The 23,851-nt window shown below is 56.9% G+C and overlaps 4 protein-coding genes and 1 pseudogene across 6 annotated transcripts in view; 4 read left to right on the top strand and 1 right to left on the bottom strand.

The window, feature by feature from the left end:
• Positions 1 to 23,851, bottom strand: part of UBAP2 (ubiquitin associated protein 2) — a 148,787-nt gene that overhangs the window by 23,338 nt on the left and 101,598 nt on the right. The window lies entirely within an intron of this gene.
• On the top strand, positions 6,366 to 7,058 carry LOC135193184 (interferon-like; annotated as a pseudogene).
• On the top strand, positions 11,415 to 12,106 carry LOC135173522 (interferon-like). Its single transcript, XM_064140486.1, has one exon. The coding sequence runs from the start codon at positions 11,467 to 11,469 to the stop codon at positions 12,040 to 12,042; it is 576 nt and encodes a 191-aa protein (XP_063996556.1). The 5' UTR covers positions 11,415 to 11,466; the 3' UTR covers positions 12,043 to 12,106.
• Positions 16,463 to 17,154, top strand: LOC135193110 (interferon-like). The gene has a single exon (XM_064176602.1). The coding sequence runs from the start codon at positions 16,515 to 16,517 to the stop codon at positions 17,088 to 17,090; it is 576 nt and encodes a 191-aa protein (XP_064032672.1). The 5' UTR covers positions 16,463 to 16,514; the 3' UTR covers positions 17,091 to 17,154.
• On the top strand, positions 21,512 to 22,203 carry LOC135193225 (interferon-like). Its single transcript, XM_064176786.1, has one exon. The coding sequence runs from the start codon at positions 21,564 to 21,566 to the stop codon at positions 22,137 to 22,139; it is 576 nt and encodes a 191-aa protein (XP_064032856.1). The 5' UTR covers positions 21,512 to 21,563; the 3' UTR covers positions 22,140 to 22,203.

Below are 23,851 nucleotides of genomic sequence, written 5' to 3'. Positions count from 1 at the left end.
ATTTACAGACATTGATCAGATTAATGCCAAATCATGGCAGACAGGAGAGGTGCCTGAGGACTGGAAGAGAGCTAATGTCACTCCAGTCTTCTAAAAGGGCAAGGGATTGTTCCCGGGAACAATCAACCAGTCAGCCTCACCTCCATCGCTGGAAAAATGATGGAGTGGCTCCTTCTGAAATGCACTTGGAAGAGAAAAAGGTTATCAGGAGTAGTCAGCATGGAATTACCAAAGGAACGTCATGCCTGACTAACCTGATAGCATTTTACGATAACATAACTGAAAGAGGAGGTTCAGAGACACCAGTGGATGCAGTCTACCTTGACCTTAGCAAGGCGTTTGACATCATCTTTAAACTAGAATGGAAGGGGGAGGGGGTTAAACATGACAGCACCAGAGATAAATCAAAGGGAATTGAGGATGGTAGGCTAGAGCTAGGAGGAAAAGCAGCAGCCCAGCTGAAGTGCATGTACACTAATGCACGCAGTATGGGTAACAAACAAGAGGAGCTGGAAGCTCTGGTGCTGGAGGAAAACTATGATGTTGTTGCCATCACTGAAACGTGGTGGGATGGCTCACATGATTGGTGTGCTGTAATCAATGGCTACAGACTCTTCAGGAGAGACAGGCAAGGGAGAAAGGGCGGGGGAGTGGCTCTGTATATTAGGGATGCTCTGGATGTCGTGGAGGTAGAAATCAAGGATGATCAAGTTGAGTCATTATGGGTGAGACTTAAGGCGAAGGCCAACAAGGCTGATATCCTGGTTGGAGTCTGTTACAGACCACCCAACCAGGAAGAAGAGGTTGATTTATTACTCTTTAAGCAACTGGAGGCTGCCTCAAGATCACCTGCCCTTGTTCTGGTGGGCGACTTTAACCTACCAGACATCTGCTGGGACTTAAACACTGCAGAGAAGAAGCAGTCTAGAAGGTTTCTGCAATGTGTGGAAGACAACTTCCTATCCCAGCTGTTACGTGAGCCTACCAGGGGGGCAGCCCTGCTTGACCTGCTGCTCACAAATAGAGAGGGGCTGGTAGGGGATGTGGTGGTTGGAGGCTGCCTGGGGTCCAGTGACCATGAAATTATAGAGTTTTCAATACATGGAGAAACCAGGAGGGGCATCAACAGAACCTCCACACTGGACTTCCGAAGGGCAGACTTCAGCCTATTTAAGGAACTAATTCAGAAAGTTCCTTGGGAAATAGCCCTTAGAAACAAAGGGGTCCAGGAAGGTTGGACCTGCTTCAAGAAAGAACTCCTGAAGGCACAGGAGCAGGCAGTGCCACTGAGCCGGAAGATGAGCCGACGAGGGAGGCAGCCAGGCTGGATGGGCAGGGAGCTGCTGAAGGAATTAAAGATTAAAAAGAGAGTGTATCACCTTTGGAAAAGAGGGGAGGTGTCCCAGGAGAAGTTCAAGGAGGTTGCTAGGTCTTGTAGAGGAAAAATTAGAGAGGCAAAAGCCCACTTGGAGCTCAGGCTGGACACGGCTGCCAAGGAAAATAAAAAGTGTTTCTTTAAATATATGAATGGCAAGAGAAGGGCCAAGGACAACCTCCAGTCCTTACTAGATAGAGAGGGGAACATAGTGACAAAGGATGAGGAAAAGGCAGAGGTGCTTAACACCTTCTTTGCCTCAATCTTCACTAGTGGGACAGGTTGTCTCCAGGACAGCTGGACTCCTGAAGTGGTGGATGGAGTCAGGGACCAGTACAGTCCCCCTCTAATCCATGAGGAAGCAGTAAGGGATCTGCTAAGTCACTTGGATCCTCGCAAGTCCATGGGACCGGATGGGATCCACCCTAGGGTGCTGAGAGAGCTGGCAGCTGAGCTGGCCAAGCCACTCTCCATCATTTATCAGCAGTCCTGGCTCACTGGAGAGGTCCCTGAAGACTGGAAGCTGCCAATGTGATTCCCATACACAAGAAGGGTCGTAAGGAGGAGCCAGAAAACTACAGACCTGTGAGCCTGACCTCAGTGCCAGGCAAGGGCATGGAACAGGTCATCTTGGGTGCCATCACAAAGCACCTACAGGATAGCCAAGGGATCAGGCCCAGCCAGCATGGGTTTAGGAAGGGCAGGTCCTGCCTCACCAACCTGATCTCCTTTTATGATCAGGTTACCCGCCTGGTGAATGTGGGGAAGGCTGTGGATGTAGTCTACTTGGACTTCAGCAAAGCCTTTGACACTGTCTGCCACAAGAAGCTCCTAGCCAAGCTGGAAGATCATGGTTTGGACAGATTCACTCTGTGCTGGATCAAGAACTGGCTGGATGGCAGAGCTCAGAGAGTGGTGGTGAATGGTGCCACATCCAGTTGGCAGCTGTCACTAGTGGTGTTCCCCAAGGATCAGTGCTGGGCCCAGTCCTGTTCAATATCTTTATTGATGATCTGGACGAGGGCATTGAGTCCAGCATCAGTAAGTTTGCAGATGACACCAAGCTAGGAGCAGGTGTGGATCTGTTGGAAGGTAGGAGAGCCCTGCAGAGGGACCTGGACAGGCTGGATGGGTGGGCAGAGGCCAATGGGATGGGATTTAACAAGGCCAAGTGCAGGGTTCTGCACTTCGGCCACAATAACCCCAAGCAGTGCTACAGGCTGGGGACTGAGTGGCTGGAGAGCAGCCAGGAGGAAAGGGACCTGGGGGTACTGATAGATAGTAAGCTGAAGATGAGCCAGCAGTGTGCCCAGGTGGCCAAGAGAGCCAATGGCATCCTGGCCTGCATCAGGAACAGTGTGGCCAGTAGGACAAGGGAGGTTATTCTTCCCCTGTACTCAGCACTGGTCAGGCCACACCTGGAGTACTGTGTCCAGTTCTGGGCCCCTCAATTCAAGAAAGATGTTGAGGTGCTGGAACATGTCCAGAGAAGGGCAACGAAGCTGGTGAGGGGCCTGGAACACAAATCCTATGAGGAGAGGTTGAGGGAACTGGGCCTGTTTAGCCTGGAGAAGAGGAGGCTCAGGGGTGATCTTATTACTGTCTACAACTACCTGAAGGGGCATTGTAGCCAGGTGGGGGTTGGCCTCTTCTCCCAGGTAACCAGCAATAAAACAAGGGGACACAGTCTCAAATTGTGCCAGGGTAGGTATAGGCTGGATGTTAGGAAGAAGTTCTTCACAGAGAGAGTGATTTCCCATTGGAATGGGCTGCCCAGGGAGGTGGTGGAGGCACCGTCCCTGGGGGTCTTCAAGAAAAGACTGGATGAGGCACTCAGTGCCATGGTCTAGTTGACTGGCTAGGGCTGGGTGATAGGTTGGACTCGATCTTGGAGGTCTCTTCCAACCTGGTTGATTCTATGATTCTATGATCTCCCATAACATCCTAGAGAGCAAGATCAGGAAGTGTGGGATTGAAGAGTGAGGTGGATTAGGAACTGGTTGCAAGACAGTGTAAAGAGTGGTGATCAATGGTGCTAGGTCCAGCTGGAGAGCTGTAACTAGTGGAGTCCCCCAGGGACTAGTGCTGGGTTCAGTGCTGTTCAATATCTTCATCAATGATGCTGATGAGAGGAGAGGCAGACAGAGTCTGCTCAGTGAGTTTGCTGATGGCACCAAACTGGGAGGCTTGGCTGATACAGTTGAAGGCTGTGCGGCCATCCAGCAAGACTTGGACAGATTGGAGAGCTGGGCACAGAGGAACCAAATAAGGTTCAATAAGGACAAGTGCAGAGTCCTGCATCTGGGGAGGAATAATAAACTGCATCAGTACAGGCTGGGAGGTGATCTACCGGAGAGCAGCCCCATGGAGAGAGACATGGGAGTGCTGGTGGAAAAAAAATTATCCATGGGGCAGCAATGTGCCCTTGTAGCCAAGCAGACCAATGGGATCTTGGGGTGTATTAAGAAGAGTGTGTCCAGCACATCCAGAGAGGCTGTCCTCCCCCTCTACTCTGCCCTGATGAGACCTCATCTTGAGTACTGCCTTCAGTTTTGGGCTCCCCAGTTTAAGAGGGACAAGGATCTGCTGGAGAGGGCCCAATGGAGGGCCACAAGGATGATTAAGGGACTGGAGCACTGTCTGAAGAGAAGAAGCTGAGGGACCTGGAGCTTTTTAGTCTGGAAAAGACTGAAAGGGGCTACAGTAAATGTTTATAAATATTTGAGGGCTCAGTGTCAGGAGGTGCTCCGTTCATTGCTGGAAATGCATCCAAAAGCATCACTGTACAAGCCCATCAATACACTTTAATGTTACCACCTACTCTAAACACCAGATTCCACTTGGGACCTCTAGACCAAGAGAGACCATTTAAAAAAATTACAAATGGAAAGAAAAGATGCACAGAATCACAGAAGATCAGAATACCCAAACAAGAAAGGGAGAAACAGACAAGTTCAAATATTATGAAAGCATAACAAGACACAGGAGTTTCACCAAGAATACAATGGATAAAGAAACAAATGGAATAGTTTCTGAATGATTTTTACCTCTGAACATTCAGTGAGAAGGCAGTTACAAGAAAATAATCTAACTAGAGAAAACTACAAAATTGAGCCAATAAAAATGCTTTTGGTTGCATGCCCTTCATTAGCAAATAGTAACCAAACAGGAAAATAATTCCTTAAGGTCATGACAATGAATTTCAACCAATACAATGAAAGCTTAAGGGACAGTAGAAGCTTTATCCACAAAATTATAATGCTTAAGAACCTAGACAAAAAGGCAAGTTCCCCACCGAGGTCCTAACTCCAGGATGGGGCTTTCCAGACTCTCTCAAGTGACATCACGAACCTTTCCAAAACAAAGACAAGATGAGAAAAGGCTTCACTTTCAGATCAGACAGGCCAAGTCACAAGCAAAATGAAAAACAAACCACATCCAACATCAGGAGATCAGGAGGATTCAAGGCTACAGGAAATGACAACATGAGCAACTGGACAAGGCAATGGTAACTGGACATAGTGAGACCTCATTGCTGTCTACAACTACCTGAAAGGAAGTTGCAGGCTGGGGGTGGGGGAGGGGCCGGTCTCTTCTCCCAGGCACCCAGTGACACAACAAGAGGACACAGTCTCCATCGGCACCAGGGCAGGTTCAGGCTGCACCGCAGGAGGAAATCCTTCATGGAAAGAGTGACTGCCCATTGGAATGGGCTGCCTGGGGAGGTGGTGGAGTCACCATCCCTGGAGGTGCTTAAAAGGAGGCCGGACGAGGCACTTAGCGCCACGGTTTAGTTAACTAGGAGGGTTAGGTGACAGGTCAGACTCGACGATCCTAGGGGTCTTTCCCAACCCGGTTAATTCTGTGAGTCTGTCGGCAAAACGCCACGCCTGAGCATCCACTTCAGGAAACCTGGGAGCCAAACATCAGGGGACGTCCGGTTGGAAGGTTGAGTGAGCTGGGAAGAAGCACGCTTGCAAGTTTCGATATCTAGATAAGTGACATCAAAAGTTGACTCCACACTGATTCCAACTCCATTTTCCCTCGCATACCCCCTGCGCCCAGTAAACAGTAAGAGTGAACCCTGCCAGCCACCTCTGTCAAGTCGCCCTTCGCCAAATTCTGTAACAGACCTGAAGCACTCGCACACAACAGGATCAGGCCATCCCAAATGCAAGACCCTTCACTGACAGGGCACGTTTTGCTCTCTGCTCCCCCGCTGCCCCAGGCGTCGCGCCACAGAAGACACCAAAAAGCCCCGAGCTAGAGGGGCACGTGCGTGGCAACACATCCAGGCACCCGGTGAAAAAGTGGCAGCGGGAGGACGAGCAGCAAAAGTCCTCCTTTTTCCATCAAGCCTTTCTTCCCCACTCTCATCACCCTCAAACACATCACCTGGGGCAGCTCCATCCACAAACTCATCCAAGCCTCAAGGCCCGGAGCAACCGCCTCGCAAAGCCCCCGCCACCCCCAGGCCCTCGCTCCAGGATGGGGCTTCCCAGCCTCCGCCGAGTGACATCACTTCACGACCCCTCCCAAAACGAAAAGAGAAGATTGGCTAAAGCTTGGCTTTCTGCTCAAAGAGGCCAAGCCACAAGCAAAAGGAAAACAGACCACGGCCAACACCAGGGCACCACCGATGAGGGAGGAAAGGAAACTTCAGCTGAAGAGGAGAGACTCCCGCCGCTCACCCGGCAGGCAACAGGGAAACCCTCCCACGCCTCCCCAGTGCAGCTGCCCACAAGGGCTCTGCCCCGGCACTTTCGCATCCCCCGTCCAAACGCTACAGCTAACCTCCCTCCAGCAGAGCACCGCCAGCCCACCAATGCACTTCCCCAAGACCACCGCAGCCACCAGCCAAAACTGAAAACCACATCCGGAAACTCACTGACAACAGAAAGCGAGGAAGGGGAAGCCGCCGCACCACATAAAGCTGGATGCCCGGCAGCACCCCAAGCACACCGCTCACCCGCACCACCATCACCAGCAAGCCTCGCCAGGCTCCTGCCCAGCAACACCCACGCAGCGCCCACAGGCCCACCATGGCTGCACCCACAACCACACAGCCCTGCCTGCGGCACAGCACACCGGTGCTCCTGCTCCTCCTGACTGCTCTCGCAACTGCCCGCGCCTGCCGCCACCCCGCATGCCCGCGACGACGCGTTCCCCTGGGACAGCCTCCAGCTCCTCCAGGCCATGGCTCCCAGCCCGACACAGCCCTGCCAACTCCAGCAGGCGCCCACCCTTCCCAGCGCCCTTCTCCACAACAGCCACCCACAGCAAGCCCCCACCATCGCCCTCCGCATCCTCCAGCACCTCTTCGCCATCTTCAGCAGCCCCAGCAGCCCCCAACACTGGGATGCCCGGGCACGGGATGAGCTCCTCAACAACCTCCAGCACCACATCCAGAGGTTCCAGCAATGCCTGTCAGCCAACAGCATGCTCTTCCAAGGCCGAGGGCCCCGCAACCTGCTGCTCAGCATCAACAAGTACTTCACGAGCATCCAGGAATTCCTCTACACCCACAAACACAGCACCTGCGCCTGGGACCACGTCCGACTCCAAGCCCGCGCCTGCTTCCAGCAGCTCCACAACCTCACTCGTGCCACGCGCAAATAGACCAACGACCTCAACTGCCCCCGCGGGGCCCACGCACCCCTACCCACGCCGCCGCCGCCGTTACGTCTGCACCACCGCCCCATGTCCACCTCTGCGCTTCCGCCTCCCCTGACCCACGGCAGGAGTCGATGCAGGCAGGCCCTGTAGCCTCGGCCTCCCCTGACTGATCCCTCTATTTATGGAATCTATTTATTTTCACAAGAGTTTTTATCTATTTATTCACCTATTTATTCCTCAGAAAACAAAGACACTTTTTGGAAAAAAATAAACAAACAAACCAAAAGCTAAATATCCAGCTTGCCGGTGCCTCTTGTCTCAGAAGCGCGGGAACGAGCCTTTCGGATAGGGGGATGCCACCTCCGTTCAGCGCCTGCTCCGAGCCTGGCTCCCAGCGGGGCTCTGCAAGTCCCATGCCCGTTCTTCTCCTCGGCACCTCCCTAACCAAGGCATTTTCCTCAGTCTCATTCAAAGGCCTCTGCCAGGGTTTAGCCAGCATCTGCATCATCAGAATCACCTTGTTGGCCCTTGTCTCCTCAACGTTTTCCGCCCTGCAAGCCGCTTCAGAACAAGGGACGATCAGCTCTGGACTCCTCCAGACCAGGAAGACACACGCCTGCTGGAGGAGGACCAGAGGAGGGCCACAGAAACCATCAGAGGCACCTCTCCTACGGAGAAAGGCTGAGAGAGTCCGGGTCCTTTGGCCTGACAAAGAGAAGGCTCAAAGGGAACCTTCCTGTGGCCTTTCAGTACTCAGAGGGGACCTGTAAGAAAGATGGGGACCTGTAGCCAGAGGACAAGGGCTAAGGGTTTCAAACCTCAAAGAGGCTCGCTTTGCACTAGGCAAGAGGCAGACGCTTTCTACCACGAGCGTTGTGGGGCATGGCAACAGGCTGCCCACAGAGGTGGCGGGTGCCCCATCCCTGGAAGCATTCAAGGTCAAGTTAGACGGGGCTCCGAGCTGCCCCACCGGGCCCAAGACAGCCCTGCGTCCTCCAGGGGGGCCAGACCAGACGACCTTCAAAGGTCTCTCCCAATCCAAACCGTCCCACGATTCAGTGAAAGAGAGGCACGGCAGACGTCGCTTTCAGTGGGCACAGTTCCGCTACTCTTGCCACTGCAGGCAGGCAGGCAGGCAGGCACCGGCCACGACAACTCTCTCCTTGTGCCGCCTGCAAACACCTCGCATCGCCACCTGTTCTTGGGCAAGACGCGCAATAATGCCCAGCCACCGACCTCCAGCATCACCCCACCTCTGCCACCAATGGCACCTAGGTACACCAAATCATCACGCATGCGTCCGCATTCCAAGCACAGCACCCGATGGCGCAGCGCTGCCTGACACCGCCCTGACGCCTCCACCAACCACACATTTCCCCTGCTCCAAAAGCTTTCACAGAACACTCGGCAGCCTCTCTCACAGCAGCAGAACAGCAGCCCTGCTGTTGGAAGGGATGCAAAACTCTCCAGCATTTGCAACCTCCTCCTCCCCTGGCTAGAGCTCTACAGCTTCCTCACCCAGCTCAACCCCAACTCTCCCCGACTCACCCTTGGACACCCCTCCTCCAGGACTGCAGGGGCGCAGGGACGCATGCACCTGACCTCCCTTTAACCAAGCCAGCAGCGCTTAGGTACAGGGGACAAAGGAGGTAAAGGCCCGAGCCACAACCGGGCCAAGATCTCCTCTAGGAAACCTGCAAAGGAGCAGAGCGCACAAAGACAGCTCTGCGTACACGGAGCCTCGCAGGACGCTAGGGGTTGGAAGGGACCTCCGGAGACCATCCAGTCCAACCCCGCTGCCAGAGCAGGACCACAACCAAGTGCAGGTCACACGGAAACGCATCCAGATGGGTCTCGTGTGCACCTCTCCCATGGTAGGCAATTCGCCTACGAGCCACCACGTTATGCCACGAGCGCAGCAAGACAGCCTAAGTGAGCCGCCTTTCGGCTCTCCCTGCTAGGCAGCGGCGCTGCACAGCCGTGATCTCTGGAAAGCAGGTCTCTTGTCAGCGACAGATCAGTGGACGAGCCCAGAGGGAACTCTCCCTGGATGGCAACTGGGCTGCAGGCAGGCCATTCGGCCCTGGAGCCAGGACGCCTCTCGCTGTTAGGAGATACGAGTTGTTTAGCTGAAGTAAGTCCCTTTTCCCTGCAATGAACTACTGAAGGGCTACCACGTTGTGTGACCGAGTATAGCGGTTGCTTAGCTATTATCACTCAGCACGACCAGCTCGAGCTGCTGTAGCCTTCGGCCACAAGCTGAAAATCGCCACTTAAGATTTACTGAATGTGAACCTGCTTAATCAGACCAAGGCCTCCAGATCCAGCATAGGCAAGGCGATAAGGAGGCTTCAAGGCTACAGACATTGACGGCACGTGCAAGTGGACCGGGTAACGGTAACCGGACACAGCGAGCAACAAGAACAGACCAGATGCCAGCACTACTACCGGAACAAAGAGTGCCGTGAGGGATGCCTCGAGAGTCTGCAAGGGTATCATTGCCCAGAGAATTCTTTGTTCGGTTGGCTCCTCCCTCCTTCCTTTTCCTTTTCCAGAGGTGACCCTGCTGCTCTATCACTCCATTATGCAGCGCTACAGGTTGGCGACAGAGTGGATGGAGAGCAGCCAGGCAGAGAAGGACCTGCGGGTACCGGTCGACAGCCGACTGAACCTGAGCCAGCAGCATGCCCAGGCGGCCAAGAAGGCCAACGACAGGCTGACCTGCATCAGCAATAGTGTGGCCAGCAGGGCCAGGGAAGTCATTCTGCCCCTGTACTCAGCACTGGTTAGGCCACACCTTGAGTACTGCGACCGGTTCTGGGCCCCTCAATTCAAGAAAGATGTTGAGGTGCTTGAACATGGCCAGAGAAGGGCGGAAGGCTGGTGAGGGGGCTAGAGCGCAAGCCCTACGAGAAGCGACTGCGGTTGGTCAGCCTGGAGAAGAGGAGGCTCGGGGGAGACCTCACCGCTGACTACAACTACCTGAAAGGAAGTTGCAGGCTGGGGGTGGGGGAGGGGCCGGTCTCTTCTCCCAGGCACCCAGTGACACAACAAGAGGACACAGTCTCCATCGGCACCAGGGCAGGTTCAGGCTGCACCGCAGGAGGAAATCCTTCATGGAAAGAGTGACTGCCCATTGGAATGGGCTGCCTGGGGAGGTGGTGGAGTCACCATCCCTGGAGGTGCTTAAAAGGAGGCCGGACGAGGCACTTAGCGCCACGGTTTAGTTAACTAGGAGGGTTAGGTGACAGGTCAGACTCGACGATCCTAGGGGTCTTTCCCAACCCGGTTAATTCTGTGAGTCTGTCGGCAAAACGCCACGCCTGAGCATCCACTTCAGGAAACCTGGGAGCCAAACATCAGGGGACGTCCGGTTGGAAGGTTGAGTGAGCTGGGAAGAAGCACGCTTGCAAGTTTCGATATCTAGATAAGTGACATCAAAAGTTGACTCCACACTGATTCCAACTCCATTTTCCCTCGCATACCCCCTGCGCCCAGTAAACAGTAAGAGTGAACCCTGCCAGCCACCTCTGTCAAGTCGCCCTTCGCCAAATTCTGTAACAGACCTGAAGCACTCGCACACAACAGGATCAGGCCATCCCAAATGCAAGACCCTTCACTGACAGGGCACGTTTTGCTCTCTGCTCCCCCGCTGCCCCAGGCGTCGCGCCACAGAAGACACCAAAAAGCCCCGAGCTAGAGGGGCACGTGCGTGGCAACACATCCAGGCACCCGGTGAAAAAGTGGCAGCGGGAGGACGAGCAGCAAAAGTCCTCCTTTTTCCATCAAGCCTTTCTTCCCCACTCTCATCACCCTCAAACACATCACCTGGGGCAGCTCCATCCACAAACTCATCCAAGCCTCAAGGCCCGGAGCAACCGCCTCGCAAAGCCCCCGCCACCCCCAGGCCCTCGCTCCAGGATGGGGCTTCCCAGCCTCCGCCGAGTGACATCACTTCACGACCCCTCCCAAAACGAAAAGAGAAGATTGGCTAAAGCTTGGCTTTCTGCTCAAAGAGGCCAAGCCACAAGCAAAAGGAAAACAGACCACGGCCAACACCAGGGCACCACCGATGAGGGAGGAAAGGAAACTTCAGCTGAAGAGGAGAGACTCCCGCCGCTCACCCGGCAGGCAACAGGGAAACCCTCCCACGCCTCCCCAGTGCAGCTGCCCACAAGGGCTCTGCCCCGGCACTTTCGCATCCCCCGTCCAAACGCTACAGCTAACCTCCCTCCAGCAGAGCACCGCCAGCCCACCAATGCACTTCCCCAAGACCACCGCAGCCACCAGCCAAAACTGAAAACCACATCCGGAAACTCACTGACAACAGAAAGCGAGGAAGGGGAAGCCGCCGCACCACATAAAGCTGGATGCCCGGCAGCACCCCAAGCACACCGCTCACCCGCACCACCATCACCAGCAAGCCTCGCCAGGCTCCTGCCCAGCAACACCCACGCAGCGCCCACAGGCCCACCATGGCTGCACCCACAACCACACAGCCCTGCCTGCGGCACAGCACACCGGTGCTCCTGCTCCTCCTGACTGCTCTCGCAACTGCCCGCGCCTGCCGCCACCCGCATGCCCGCGACGACGCGTTCCCCTGGGACAGCCTCCAGCTCCTCCAGGCCATGGCTCCCAGCCCGACACAGCCCTGCCAACTCCAGCAGGCGCCCACCCTTCCCAGCGCCCTTCTCCACAACAGCCACCCACAGCAAGCCCCCACCATCGCCCTCCGCATCCTCCAGCACCTCTTCGCCATCTTCAGCAGCCCCAGCAGCCCCCAACACTGGGATGCCCGGGCACGGGATGAGCTCCTCAACAACCTCCAGCACCACATCCAGAGGTTCCAGCAATGCCTGTCAGCCAACAGCATGCTCTTCCAAGGCCGAGGGCCCCGCAACCTGCTGCTCAGCATCAACAAGTACTTCACGAGCATCCAGGAATTCCTCTACACCCACAAACACAGCACCTGCGCCTGGGACCACGTCCGACTCCAAGCCCGCGCCTGCTTCCAGCAGCTCCACAACCTCACTCGTGCCACGCGCAAATAGACCAACGACCTCAACTGCCCCCGCGGGGCCCACGCACCCCTACCCACGCCGCCGCCGCCGTTACGTCTGCACCACCGCCCCATGTCCACCTCTGCGCTTCCGCCTCCCCTGACCCACGGCAGGAGTCGATGCAGGCAGGCCCTGTAGCCTCGGCCTCCCCTGACTGATCCCTCTATTTATGGAATCTATTTATTTTCACAAGAGTTTTTATCTATTTATTCACCTATTTATTCCTCAGAAAACAAAGACACTTTTTGGAAAAAAATAAACAAACAAACCAAAAGCTAAATATCCAGCTTGCCGGTGCCTCTTGTCTCAGAAGCGCGGGAACGAGCCTTTCGGATAGGGGGATGCCACCTCCGTTCAGCGCCTGCTCCGAGCCTGGCTCCCAGCGGGGCTCTGCAAGTCCCATGCCCGTTCTTCTCCTCGGCACCTCCCTAACCAAGGCATTTTCCTCAGTCTCATTCAAAGGCCTCTGCCAGGGTTTAGCCAGCATCTGCATCATCAGAATCACCTTGTTGGCCCTTGTCTCCTCAACGTTTTCCGCCCTGCAAGCCGCTTCAGAACAAGGGACGATCAGCTCTGGACTCCTCCAGACCAGGAAGACACACGCCTGCTGGAGGAGGACCAGAGGAGGGCCACAGAAACCATCAGAGGCACCTCTCCTACGGAGAAAGGCTGAGAGAGTCCGGGTCCTTTGGCCTGACAAAGAGAAGGCTCAAAGGGAACCTTCCTGTGGCCTTTCAGTACTCAGAGGGGACCTGTAAGAAAGATGGGGACCTGTAGCCAGAGGACAAGGGCTAAGGGTTTCAAACCTCAAAGAGGCTCGCTTTGCACTAGGCAAGAGGCAGACGCTTTCTACCACGAGCGTTGTGGGGCATGGCAACAGGCTGCCCACAGAGGTGGCGGGTGCCCCATCCCTGGAAGCATTCAAGGTCAAGTTAGACGGGGCTCCGAGCTGCCCCACCGGGCCCAAGACAGCCCTGCGTCCTCCAGGGGGGCCAGACCAGACGACCTTCAAAGGTCTCTCCCAATCCAAACCGTCCCACGATTCAGTGAAAGAGAGGCACGGCAGACGTCGCTTTCAGTGGGCACAGTTCCGCTACTCTTGCCACTGCAGGCAGGCAGGCAGGCAGGCACCGGCCACGACAACTCTCTCCTTGTGCCGCCTGCAAACACCTCGCATCGCCACCTGTTCTTGGGCAAGACGCGCAATAATGCCCAGCCACCGACCTCCAGCATCACCCCACCTCTGCCACCAATGGCACCTAGGTACACCAAATCATCACGCATGCGTCCGCATTCCAAGCACAGCACCCGATGGCGCAGCGCTGCCTGACACCGCCCTGACGCCTCCACCAACCACACATTTCCCCTGCTCCAAAAGCTTTCACAGAACACTCGGCAGCCTCTCTCACAGCAGCAGAACAGCAGCCCTGCTGTTGGAAGGGATGCAAAACTCTCCAGCATTTGCAACCTCCTCCTCCCCTGGCTAGAGCTCTACAGCTTCCTCACCCAGCTCAACCCCAACTCTCCCCGACTCACCCTTGGACACCCCTCCTCCAGGACTGCAGGGGCGCAGGGACGCATGCACCTGACCTCCCTTTAACCAAGCCAGCAGCGCTTAGGTACAGGGGACAAAGGAGGTAAAGGCCCGAGCCACAACCGGGCCAAGATCTCCTCTAGGAAACCTGCAAAGGAGCAGAGCGCACAAAGACAGCTCTGCGTACACGGAGCCTCGCAGGACGCTAGGGGTTGGAAGGGACCTCCGGAGACCATCCGGTCCAACCCCGCTGCCAGAGCAGGACCACAACCAAGTGCAGGTCACACGGAAACGCATCCAGATGGGTCTTGTGTGCACCTCTCCCATGGTAGGCAATTCGCCTACGAGCCACCACGTTATGCCACGAGCGCAGCAAGACAGCCTAAGTGAGCCGCCTTTCGGCTCTCCCTGCTAGGCAGCGGCGCTGCACAGCCGTGATCTCTGGAAAGCAGGTCTCTTGTCAGCGACAGATCAGTGGACGAGCCCAGAGGGAACTCTCCCTGGATGGCAACTGGGCTGCAGGCAGGCCATTCGGCCCTGGAGCCAGGACGCCTCTCGCTGTTAGGAGATACGAGTTGTTTAGCTGAAGTAAGTCCCTTTTCCCCGCAATGAACTACTGAAGGGCTACCACGTTGTGTGACCGAGTATAGCGGTTGCTTAGCTATACTCACTCAGCACGACCAGCTCGAGCTGCTGTAGCCTTCGGCCACAAGCTGAAAATCGCCACTTAAGATTTACTGAATCTGAACCTGCTTAATCAGACCAAGGCCTCCAGATCCAGCATAGGCAAGGCGATAAGGAGGCTTCAAGGCTACAGACATTGACGGCACATGCAAGTGGACCGGGTAACGGTAACCGGACACAGCGAGCAACAAGAACAGACCAGATGCCAGCACTACTACCGGAACAAAGAGTGCCGTGAGGGATGCCTCGAGAGTCTGCAAGGGTATCATTGCCCAGAGAATTCTTTGTTCGGTTGGCTCCTCCCTCCTTCCTTTTCCTTTTCCAGAGGTGACCCTGCTGCTCTATCACTCCATTATGCAGCGCTACAGGTTGGCGACAGAGTGGATGGAGAGCAGCCAGGCAGAGAAGGACCTGCGGGTACCGGTCGACAGCCGACTGAACCTGAGCCAGCAGCATGCCCAGGCGGCCAAGAAGGCCAACGACAGGCTGACCTGCATCAGCAATAGTGTGGCCAGCAGGGCCAGGGAAGTCATTCTGCCCCTGTACTCAGCACTGGTTAGGCCACACCTTGAGTACTGCGACCGGTTCTGGGCCCCTCAATTCAAGAAAGATGTTGAGGTGCTTGAACATGGCCAGAGAAGGGCGGAAGGCTGGTGAGGGGGCTAGAGCGCAAGCCCTACGAGAAGCGACTGCGGTTGGTCAGCCTGGAGAAGAGGAGGCTCGGGGGAGACCTCACCGCTGACTACAACTACCTGAAAGGAAGTTGCAGGCTGGGGGTGGGGGAGGGGCCGGTCTCTTCTCCCAGGCACCCAGTGACACAACAAGAGGACACAGTCTCCATCGGCACCAGGGCAGGTTCAGGCTGCACCGCAGGAGGAAATCCTTCATGGAAAGAGTGACTGCCCATTGGAATGGGCTGCCTGGGGAGGTGGTGGAGTCACCATCCCTGGAGGTGCTTAAAAGGAGGCCGGACGAGGCACTTAGCGCCACGGTTTAGTTAACTAGGAGGGTTAGGTGACAGGTCAGACTCGACGATCCTAGGGGTCTTTCCCAACCCGGTTAATTCTGTGAGTCTGTCGGCAAAACGCCACGCCTGAGCATCCACTTCAGGAAACCTGGGAGCCAAACATCAGGGGACGTCCGGTTGGAAGGTTGAGTGAGCTGGGAAGAAGCACGCTTGCAAGTTTCGATATCTAGATAAGTGACATCAAAAGTTGACTCCACACTGATTCCAACTCCATTTTCCCTCGCATACCCCCTGCGCCCAGTAAACAGTAAGAGTGAACCCTGCCAGCCACCTCTGTCAAGTCGCCCTTCGCCAAATTCTGTAACAGACCTGAAGCACTCGCACACAACAGGATCAGGCCATCCCAAATGCAAGACCCTTCACTGACAGGGCACGTTTTGCTCTCTGCTCCCCCGCTGCCCCAGGCGTCGCGCCACAGAAGACACCAAAAAGCCCCGAGCTAGAGGGGCACGTGCGTGGCAACACATCCAGGCACCCGGTGAAAAAGTGGCAGCGGGAGGACGAGCAGCAAAAGTCCTCCTTTTTCCATCAAGCCTTTCTTCCCCACTCTCATCACCCTCAAACACATCACCTGGGGCAGCTCCATCCACAAACTCATCCAAGCCTCAAGGCCCGGAGCAACCGCCTCGCAAAGCCCCCGCCACCCCCAGGCCCTCGCTCCAGGATGGGGCTTCCCAGCCTCCGCCGAGTGACATCACTTCACGACCCCTCCCAAAACGAAAAGAGAAGATTGGCTAAAGCTTGGCTTTCTGCTCAAAGAGGCCAAGCCACAAGCAAAAGGAAAACAGACCACGGCCAACACCAGGGCACCACCGATGAGGGAGGAAAGGAAACTTCAGCTGAAGAGGAGAGACTCCCGCCGCTCACCCGGCAGGCAACAGGGAAACCCTCCCACGCCTCCCCAGTGCAGCTGCCCACAAGGGCTCTGCCCCGGCACTTTCGCATCCCCCGTCCAAACGCTACAGCTAACCTCCCTCCAGCAGAGCACCGCCAGCCCACCAATGCACTTCCCCAAGACCACCGCAGCCACCAGCCAAAACTGAAAACCACATCCGGAAACTCACTGACAACAGAAAGCGAGGAAGGGGAAGCCGCCGCACCACATAAAGCTGGATGCCCGGCAGCACCCCAAGCACACCGCTCACCCGCACCACCATCACCAGCAAGCCTCGCCAGGCTCCTGCCCAGCAACACCCACGCAGCGCCCACAGGCCCACCATGGCTGCACCCACAACCACACAGCCCTGCCTGCGGCACAGCACACCGGTGCTCCTGCTCCTCCTGACTGCTCTCGCAACTGCCCGCGCCTGCCGCCACCCGCATGCCCGCGACGACGCGTTCCCCTGGGACAGCCTCCAGCTCCTCCAGGCCATGGCTCCCAGCCCGACACAGCCCTGCCAACTCCAGCAGGCGCCCACCCTTCCCAGCGCCCTTCTCCACAACAGCCACCCACAGCAAGCCCCCACCATCGCCCTCCGCATCCTCCAGCACCTCTTCGCCATCTTCAGCAGCCCCAGCAGCCCCCAACACTGGGATGCCCGGGCACGGGATGAGCTCCTCAACAACCTCCAGCACCACATCCAGAGGTTCCAGCAATGCCTGTCAGCCAACAGCATGCTCTTCCAAGGCCGAGGGCCCCGCAACCTGCTGCTCAGCATCAACAAGTACTTCACGAGCATCCAGGAATTCCTCTACACCCACAAACACAGCACCTGCGCCTGGGACCACGTCCGACTCCAAGCCCGCGCCTGCTTCCAGCAGCTCCACAACCTCACTCGTGCCACGCGCAAATAGACCAACGACCTCAACTGCCCCCGCGGGGCCCACGCACCCCTACCCACGCCGCCGCCGCCGTTACGTCTGCACCACCGCCCCATGTCCACCTCTGCGCTTCCGCCTCCCCTGACCCACGGCAGGAGTCGATGCAGGCAGGCCCTGTAGCCTCGGCCTCCCCTGACTGATCCCTCTATTTATGGAATCTATTTATTTTCACAAGAGTTTTTATCTATTTATTCACCTATTTATTCCACAGAAAACAAAGACACTTTTTGGAAAAAAATAAACAAACAAACCAAAAGCTAAATATCCAGCTTGCCGGTGCCTCTTGTCTCAGAAGCGCGGGAACGAGCCTTTCGGATAGGGGGATGCCACCTCCGTTCAGCGCCTGCTCCGAGCCTGGCTCCCAGCGGGGCTCTGCAAGTCCCATGCCCGTTCTTCTCCTCGGCACCTCCCTAACCAAGGCATTTTCCTCAGTCTCATTCAAAGGCCTCTGCCAGGGTTTAGCCAGCATCTGCATCATCAGAATCACCTTGTTGGCCCTTGTCTCCTCAACGTTTTCCGCCCTGCAAGCCGCTTCAGAACAAGGGACGATCAGCTCTGGACTCCTCCAGACCAGGAAGACACACGCCTGCTGGAGGAGGACCAGAGGAGGGCCACAGAAACCATCAGAGGCACCTCTCCTATGGAGAAAGGCTGAGAGAGTCCGGGTCCTTTGGCCTGACAAAGAGAAGGCTCAAAGGGAACCTTCCTGTGGCCTTTCAGTACTCAGAGGGGACCTGTAAGAAAGATGGGGACCTGTAGCCAGAGGACAAGGGCTAAGGGTTTCAAACCTCAAAGAGGCTCGCTTTGCACTAGGCAAGAGGCAGACGCTTTCTACCACGAGCGTTGTGGGGCATGGCAACAGGCTGCCCACAGAGGTGGCGGGTGCCCCATCCCTGGAAGCATTCAAGGTCAAGTTAGACGGGGCTCCGAGCTGCCCCACCGGGCCCAAGACAGCCCTGCGTCCTCCAGGGGGGCCAGACCAGACGACCTTCAAAGGTCTCTCCCAATCCAAACCGTCCCACGATTCAGTGAAAGAGAGGCACGGCAGACGTCGCTTTCAGTGGGCACAGTTCCGCTACTCTTGCCACTGCAGGCAGGCAGGCAGGCAGGCACCGGCCACGACAACTCTCTCCTTGTGCCGCCTGCAAACACCTCGCATCGCCACCTGTTCTTGGGCAAGACGCGCAATAATGCCCAGCCACCGACCTCCAGCATCACCCCACCTCTGCCACCAATGGCACCTAGGTACACCAAATCATCACGCATGCGTCCGCATTCCAAGCACAGCACCCGATGGCGCAGCGCTGCCTGACACCGCCCTGACGCCTCCACCAACCACACATTTCCCCTGCTCCAAAAGCTTTCACAGAACACTCGGCAGCCTCTCTCACAGCAGCAGAACAGCAGCCCTGCTGTTGGAAGGGATGCAAAACTCTCCAGCATTTGCAACCTCCTCCTCCCCTGGCTAGAGCTCTACAGCTTCCTCACCCAGCTCAACCCCAACTCTCCCCGACTCACCCTTGGACACCCCTCCTCCAGGACTGCAGGGGCGCAGGGACGCATGCACCTGACCTCCCTTTAACCAAGCCAGCAGCGCTTAGGTACAGGGGACAAAGGAGGTAAAGGCCCGAGCCACAACCGGGCCAAGATCTCCTCTAGGAAACCTGCAAAGGAGCAGAGCGCACAAAGACAGCTCTGCGTACACGGAGCCTCGCAGGACGCTAGGGGTTGGAAGGGACCTCCGGAGACCATCCGGTCCAACCCCGCTGCCAGAGCAGGACCACAACCAAGTGCAGGTCACACGGAAACGCATCCAGATGGGTCTCGTGTGCACCTCTCCCATGGTAGGCAATTCGCCTACGAGCCACCACGTTATGCCACGAGCGCAGCAAGACAGCCTAAGTGAGCCGCCTTTCGGCTCTCCCTGCTAGGCAGCGGCGCTGCACAGCCGTGATCTCTGGAAAGCAGGTCTCTTGTCAGCGACAGATCAGTGGACGAGCCCAGAGGGAACTCTCCCTGGATGGCAACTGGGCTGCAGGCAGGCCATTCGGCCCTGGAGCCAGGACGCCTCTCGCTGTTAGGAGATACGAGTTGTTTAGCTGAAGTAAGTCCCTTTTCCCCGCAATGAACTACTGAAGGGCTACCACGTTGTGTGACCGAGTATAGCGGTTGCTTAGCTATACTCACTCAGCACGACCAGCTCGAGCTGCTGTAGCCTTCGGCCACAAGCTGAAAATCGCCACTTAAGATTTACTGAATCTGAACCTGCTTAATCAGACCAAGGCCTCCAGATCCAGCATAGGCAAGGCGATAAGGAGGCTTCAAGGCTACAGACATTGACGGCACATGCAAGTGGACCGGGTAACGGTAACCGGACACAGCGAGCAACAAGAACAGACCAGATGCCAGCACTACTACCGGAACAAAGAGTGCCGTGAGGGATGCCTCGAGAGTCTGCAAGGGTATCATTGCCCAGAGAATTCTTTGTTCGGTTGGCTCCTCCCTCCTTCCTTTTCCTTTTCCAGAGGTGACCCTGCTGCTCTATCACTCCATTATGCAGCGCTACAGGTTGGCGACAGAGTGGATGGAGAGCAGCCAGGCAGAGAAGGACCTGCGGGGTACCGGTCGACAGCCGACTGAACCTGAGCCAGCAGCATGCCCAGGCGGCCAAGAAGGCCAACGACAGGCTGACCTGCATCAGCAATAGTGTGGCCAGCAGGGCCAGGGAAGTCATTCTGCCCCTGTACTCAGCACTGGTTAGGCCACACCTTGAGTACTGCGACCGGTTCTGGGCCCCTCAATTCAAGAAAGATGTTGAGGTGCTTGAACATGGCCAGAGAAGGGCGGAAGGCTGGTGAGGGGGCTAGAGCGCAAGCCCTACGAGAAGCGACTGCGGTTGGTCAGCCTGGAGAAGAGGAGGCTCGGGGGAGACCTCACCGCTGACTACAACTACCTGAAAGGAAGTTGCAGGCTGGGGGTGGGGGAGGGGCCGGTCTCTTCTCCCAGGCACCCAGTGACACAACAAGAGGACACAGTCTCCATCGGCACCAGGGCAGGTTCAGGCTGCACCGCAGGAGGAAATCCTTCATGGAAAGAGTGACTGCCCATTGGAATGGGCTGCCTGGGGAGGTGGTGGAGTCACCATCCCTGGAGGTGCTTAAAAGGAGGCCGGACGAGGCACTTAGCGCCACGGTTTAGTTAACTAGGAGGGTTAGGTGACAGGTCAGACTCGACGATCCTAGGGGTCTTTCCCAACCCGGTTAATTCTGTGAGTCTGTCGGCAAAACGCCACGCCTGAGCATCCACTTCAGGAAACCTGGGAGCCAAACATCAGGGGACGTCCGGTTGGAAGGTTGAGTGAGCTGGGAAGAAGCACGCTTGCAAGTTTCGATATCTAGATAAGTGACATCAAAAGTTGACTCCACACTGATTCCAACTCCATTTTCCCTCGCATACCCCCTGCGCCCAGTAAACAGTAAGAGTGAACCCTGCCAGCCACCTCTGTCAAGTCGCCCTTCGCCAAATTCTGTAACAGACCTGAAGCACTCGCACACAACAGGATCAGGCCATCCCAAATGCAAGACCCTTCACTGACAGGGCACGTTTTGCTCTCTGCTCCCCCGCTGCCCCAGGCGTCGCGCCACAGAAGACACCAAAAAGCCCCGAGCTAGAGGGGCACGTGCGTGGCAACACATCCAGGCACCCGGTGAAAAAGTGGCAGCGGGAGGACGAGCAGCAAAAGTCCTCCTTTTTCCATCAAGCCTTTCTTCCCCACTCTCATCACCCTCAAACACATCACCTGGGGCAGCTCCATCCACAAACTCATCCAAGACTCAAGGCCCGGAGCAACCGCCTCGCAAAGCCCCCGCCACCCCCAGGCCCTCGCTCCAGGATGGGGCTTCCCAGCCTCCGCCGAGTGACATCACTTCACGACCCCTCCCAAAACGAAAAGAGAAGATTGGCTAAAGCTTGGCTTTCTGCTCAAAGAGGCCAAGCCACAAGCAAAAGGAAAACAGACCACGGCCAACACCAGGGCACCACCGATGAGGGAGGAAAGGAAACTTCAGCTGAAGAGGAGAGACTCCCGCCGCTCACCCGGCAGGCAACAGGGAAACCCTCCCACGCCTCCCCAGTGCAGCTGCCCACAAGGGCTCTGCCCCGGCACTTTCGCATCCCCCGTCCAAACGCTACAGCTAACCTCCCTCCAGCAGAGCACCGCCAGCCCACCAATGCACTTCCCCAAGACCACCGCAGCCACCAGCCAAAACTGAAAACCACATCCGGAAACTCACTGACAACAGAAAGCGAGGAAGGGGAAGCCGCCGCACCACATAAAGCTGGATGCCCGGCAGCACCCCAAGCACACCGCTCACCCGCACCACCATCACCAGCAAGCCTCGCCAGGCTCCTGCCCAGCAACACCCACGCAGCGCCCACAGGCCCACCATGGCTGCACCCACAACCACACAGCCCTGCCTGCGGCACAGCACACCGGTGCTCCTGCTCCTCCTGACTGCTCTCGCAACTGCCCGCGCCTGCCGCCACCCGCATGCCCGCGACGACGCGTTCCCCTGGGACAGCCTCCAGCTCCTCCAGGCCATGGCTCCCAGCCCGACACAGCCCTGCCAACTCCAGCAGGTGCCCACCCTTCCCAGCACCCTTCTCCACAACAGCCACCCACAGCAAGCCCCCACCATCGCCCTCCGCATCCTCCAGCACCTCTTCGCCATCTTCAGCAGCCCCAGCAGCCCCCAACACTGGGATGCCCGGGCACGGGATGAGCTCCTCAACAACCTCCAGCACCACATCCAGAGGTTCCAGCAATGCCTGTCAGCCAACAGCATGCTCTTCCAAGGCCGAGGGCCCCGCAACCTGCTGCTCAGCATCAACAAGTACTTCACGAGCATCCAGGAATTCCTCTACACCCACAAACACAGCACCTGCGCCTGGGACCACGTCCGACTCCAAGCCCGCGCCTGCTTCCAGCAGCTCCACAACCTCACTCGTGCCACGCGCAAATAGACCAACGACCTCAACTGCCCCCGCGGGGCCCACGCACCCCTACCCACGCCGCCGCCGCCGTTACGTCTGCACCACCGCCCCATGTCCACCTCTGCGCTTCCGCCTCCCCTGACCCACGGCAGGAGTCGATGCAGGCAGGCCCTGTAGCCTCGGCCTCCCCTGACTGATCCCTCTATTTATGGAATCTATTTATTTTCACAAGAGTTTTTATCTATTTATTCACCTATTTATTCCACAGAAAACAAAGACACTTTTTGGAAAAAAATAAACAAACAAACCAAAAGCTAAATATCCAGCTTGCCGGTGCCTCTTGTCTCAGAAGCGCGGGAACGAGCCTTTCGGATAGGGGGATGCCACCTCCGTTCAGCGCCTGCTCCGAGCCTGGCTCCCAGCGGGGCTCTGCAAGTCCCATGCCCGTTCTTCTCCTCGGCACCTCCCTAACCAAGGCATTTTCCTCAGTCTCATTAAAAGGCCTCTGCCAGGGTTTAGCCAGCATCTGCATCATCAGAATCACCTTGTTGGCCCTTGTCTCCTCAACGTTTTCCGCCCTGCAAGCCGCTTCAGAACAAGGGACGATCAGCTCTGGACTCCTCCAGACCAGGAAGACACACGCCTGCTGGAGGAGGACCAGAGGAGGGCCACAGAAACCATCAGAGGCACCTCTCCTACGGAGAAAGGCTGAGAGAGTCCGGGTCCTTTGGCCTGACAAAGAGAAGGCTCAAAGGGAACCTTCCTGTGGCCTTTCAGTACTCAGAGGGGACCTGTAAGAAAGATGGGGACCTGTAGCCAGAGGACAAGGGCTAAGGGTTTCAAACCTCAAAGAGGCTCGCTTTGCACTAGGCAAGAGGCAGACGCTTTCTACCACGAGCGTTGTGGGGCATGGCAACAGGCTGCCCACAGAGGTGGCGGGTGCCCCATCCCTGGAAGCATTCAAGGTCAAGTTAGACGGGGCTCCGAGCTGCCCCACCGGGCCCAAGACAGCCCTGCGTCCTCCAGGGGGGCCAGACCAGACGACCTTCAAAGGTCTCTCCCAATCCAAACCGTCCCACGATTCAGTGAAAGAGAGGCACGGCAGACGTCGCTTTCAGTGGGCACAGTTCCGCTACTCTTGCCACTGCAGGCAGGCAGGCAGGCAGGCACCGGCCACGACAACTCTCTCCTTGTGCCGCCTGCAAACACCTCGCATCGCCACCTGTTCTTGGGCAAGACGCGCAATAATGCCCAGCCACCGACCTCCAGCATCACCCCACCTCTGCCACCAATGGCACCTAGGTACACCAAATCATCACGCATGCGTCCGCATTCCAAGCACAGCACCCGATGGCGCAGCGCTGCCTGACACCGCCCTGACGCCTCCACCAACCACACATTTCCCCTGCTCCAAAAGCTTTCACAGAACACTCGGCAGCCTCTCTCACAGCAGCAGAACAGCAGCCCTGCTGTTGGAAGGGATGCAAAACTCTCCAGCATTTGCAACCTCCTCCTCCCCTGGCTAGAGCTCTACAGCTTCCTCACCCAGCTCAACCCCAACTCTCCCCGACTCACCCTTGGACACCCCTCCTCCAGGACTGCAGGGGCGCAGGGACGCATGCACCTGACCTCCCTTTAACCAAGCCAGCAGCGCTTAGGTACAGGGGACAAAGGAGGTAAAGGCCCGAGCCACAACCGGGCCAAGATCTCCTCTAGGAAACCTGCAAAGGAGCAGAGCGCAC

This window comes from Pogoniulus pusillus, chromosome Z (assembly GCF_015220805.1).
Source record: "Pogoniulus pusillus isolate bPogPus1 chromosome Z, bPogPus1.pri, whole genome shotgun sequence".
Classification (NCBI taxonomy): Eukaryota; Metazoa; Chordata; class Aves; order Piciformes; family Lybiidae; genus Pogoniulus; species Pogoniulus pusillus.
The sequence above is the reverse complement of the archived record's forward strand: the minus strand, read 5'-3'. Positions and strand labels throughout refer to the sequence as shown.

Bases quoted from the DNA above. Each gene is read 5' to 3' on its own strand.
- LOC135173522 (XM_064140486.1), top strand. From the start codon at position 11,467: ATGGCTGCACCCACAACCACACAGCCCTGCCTGCGGCACAGCACACCG.
- LOC135193110 (XM_064176602.1), top strand. From the start codon at position 16,515: ATGGCTGCACCCACAACCACACAGCCCTGCCTGCGGCACAGCACACCG.
- LOC135193225 (XM_064176786.1), top strand. From the start codon at position 21,564: ATGGCTGCACCCACAACCACACAGCCCTGCCTGCGGCACAGCACACCG.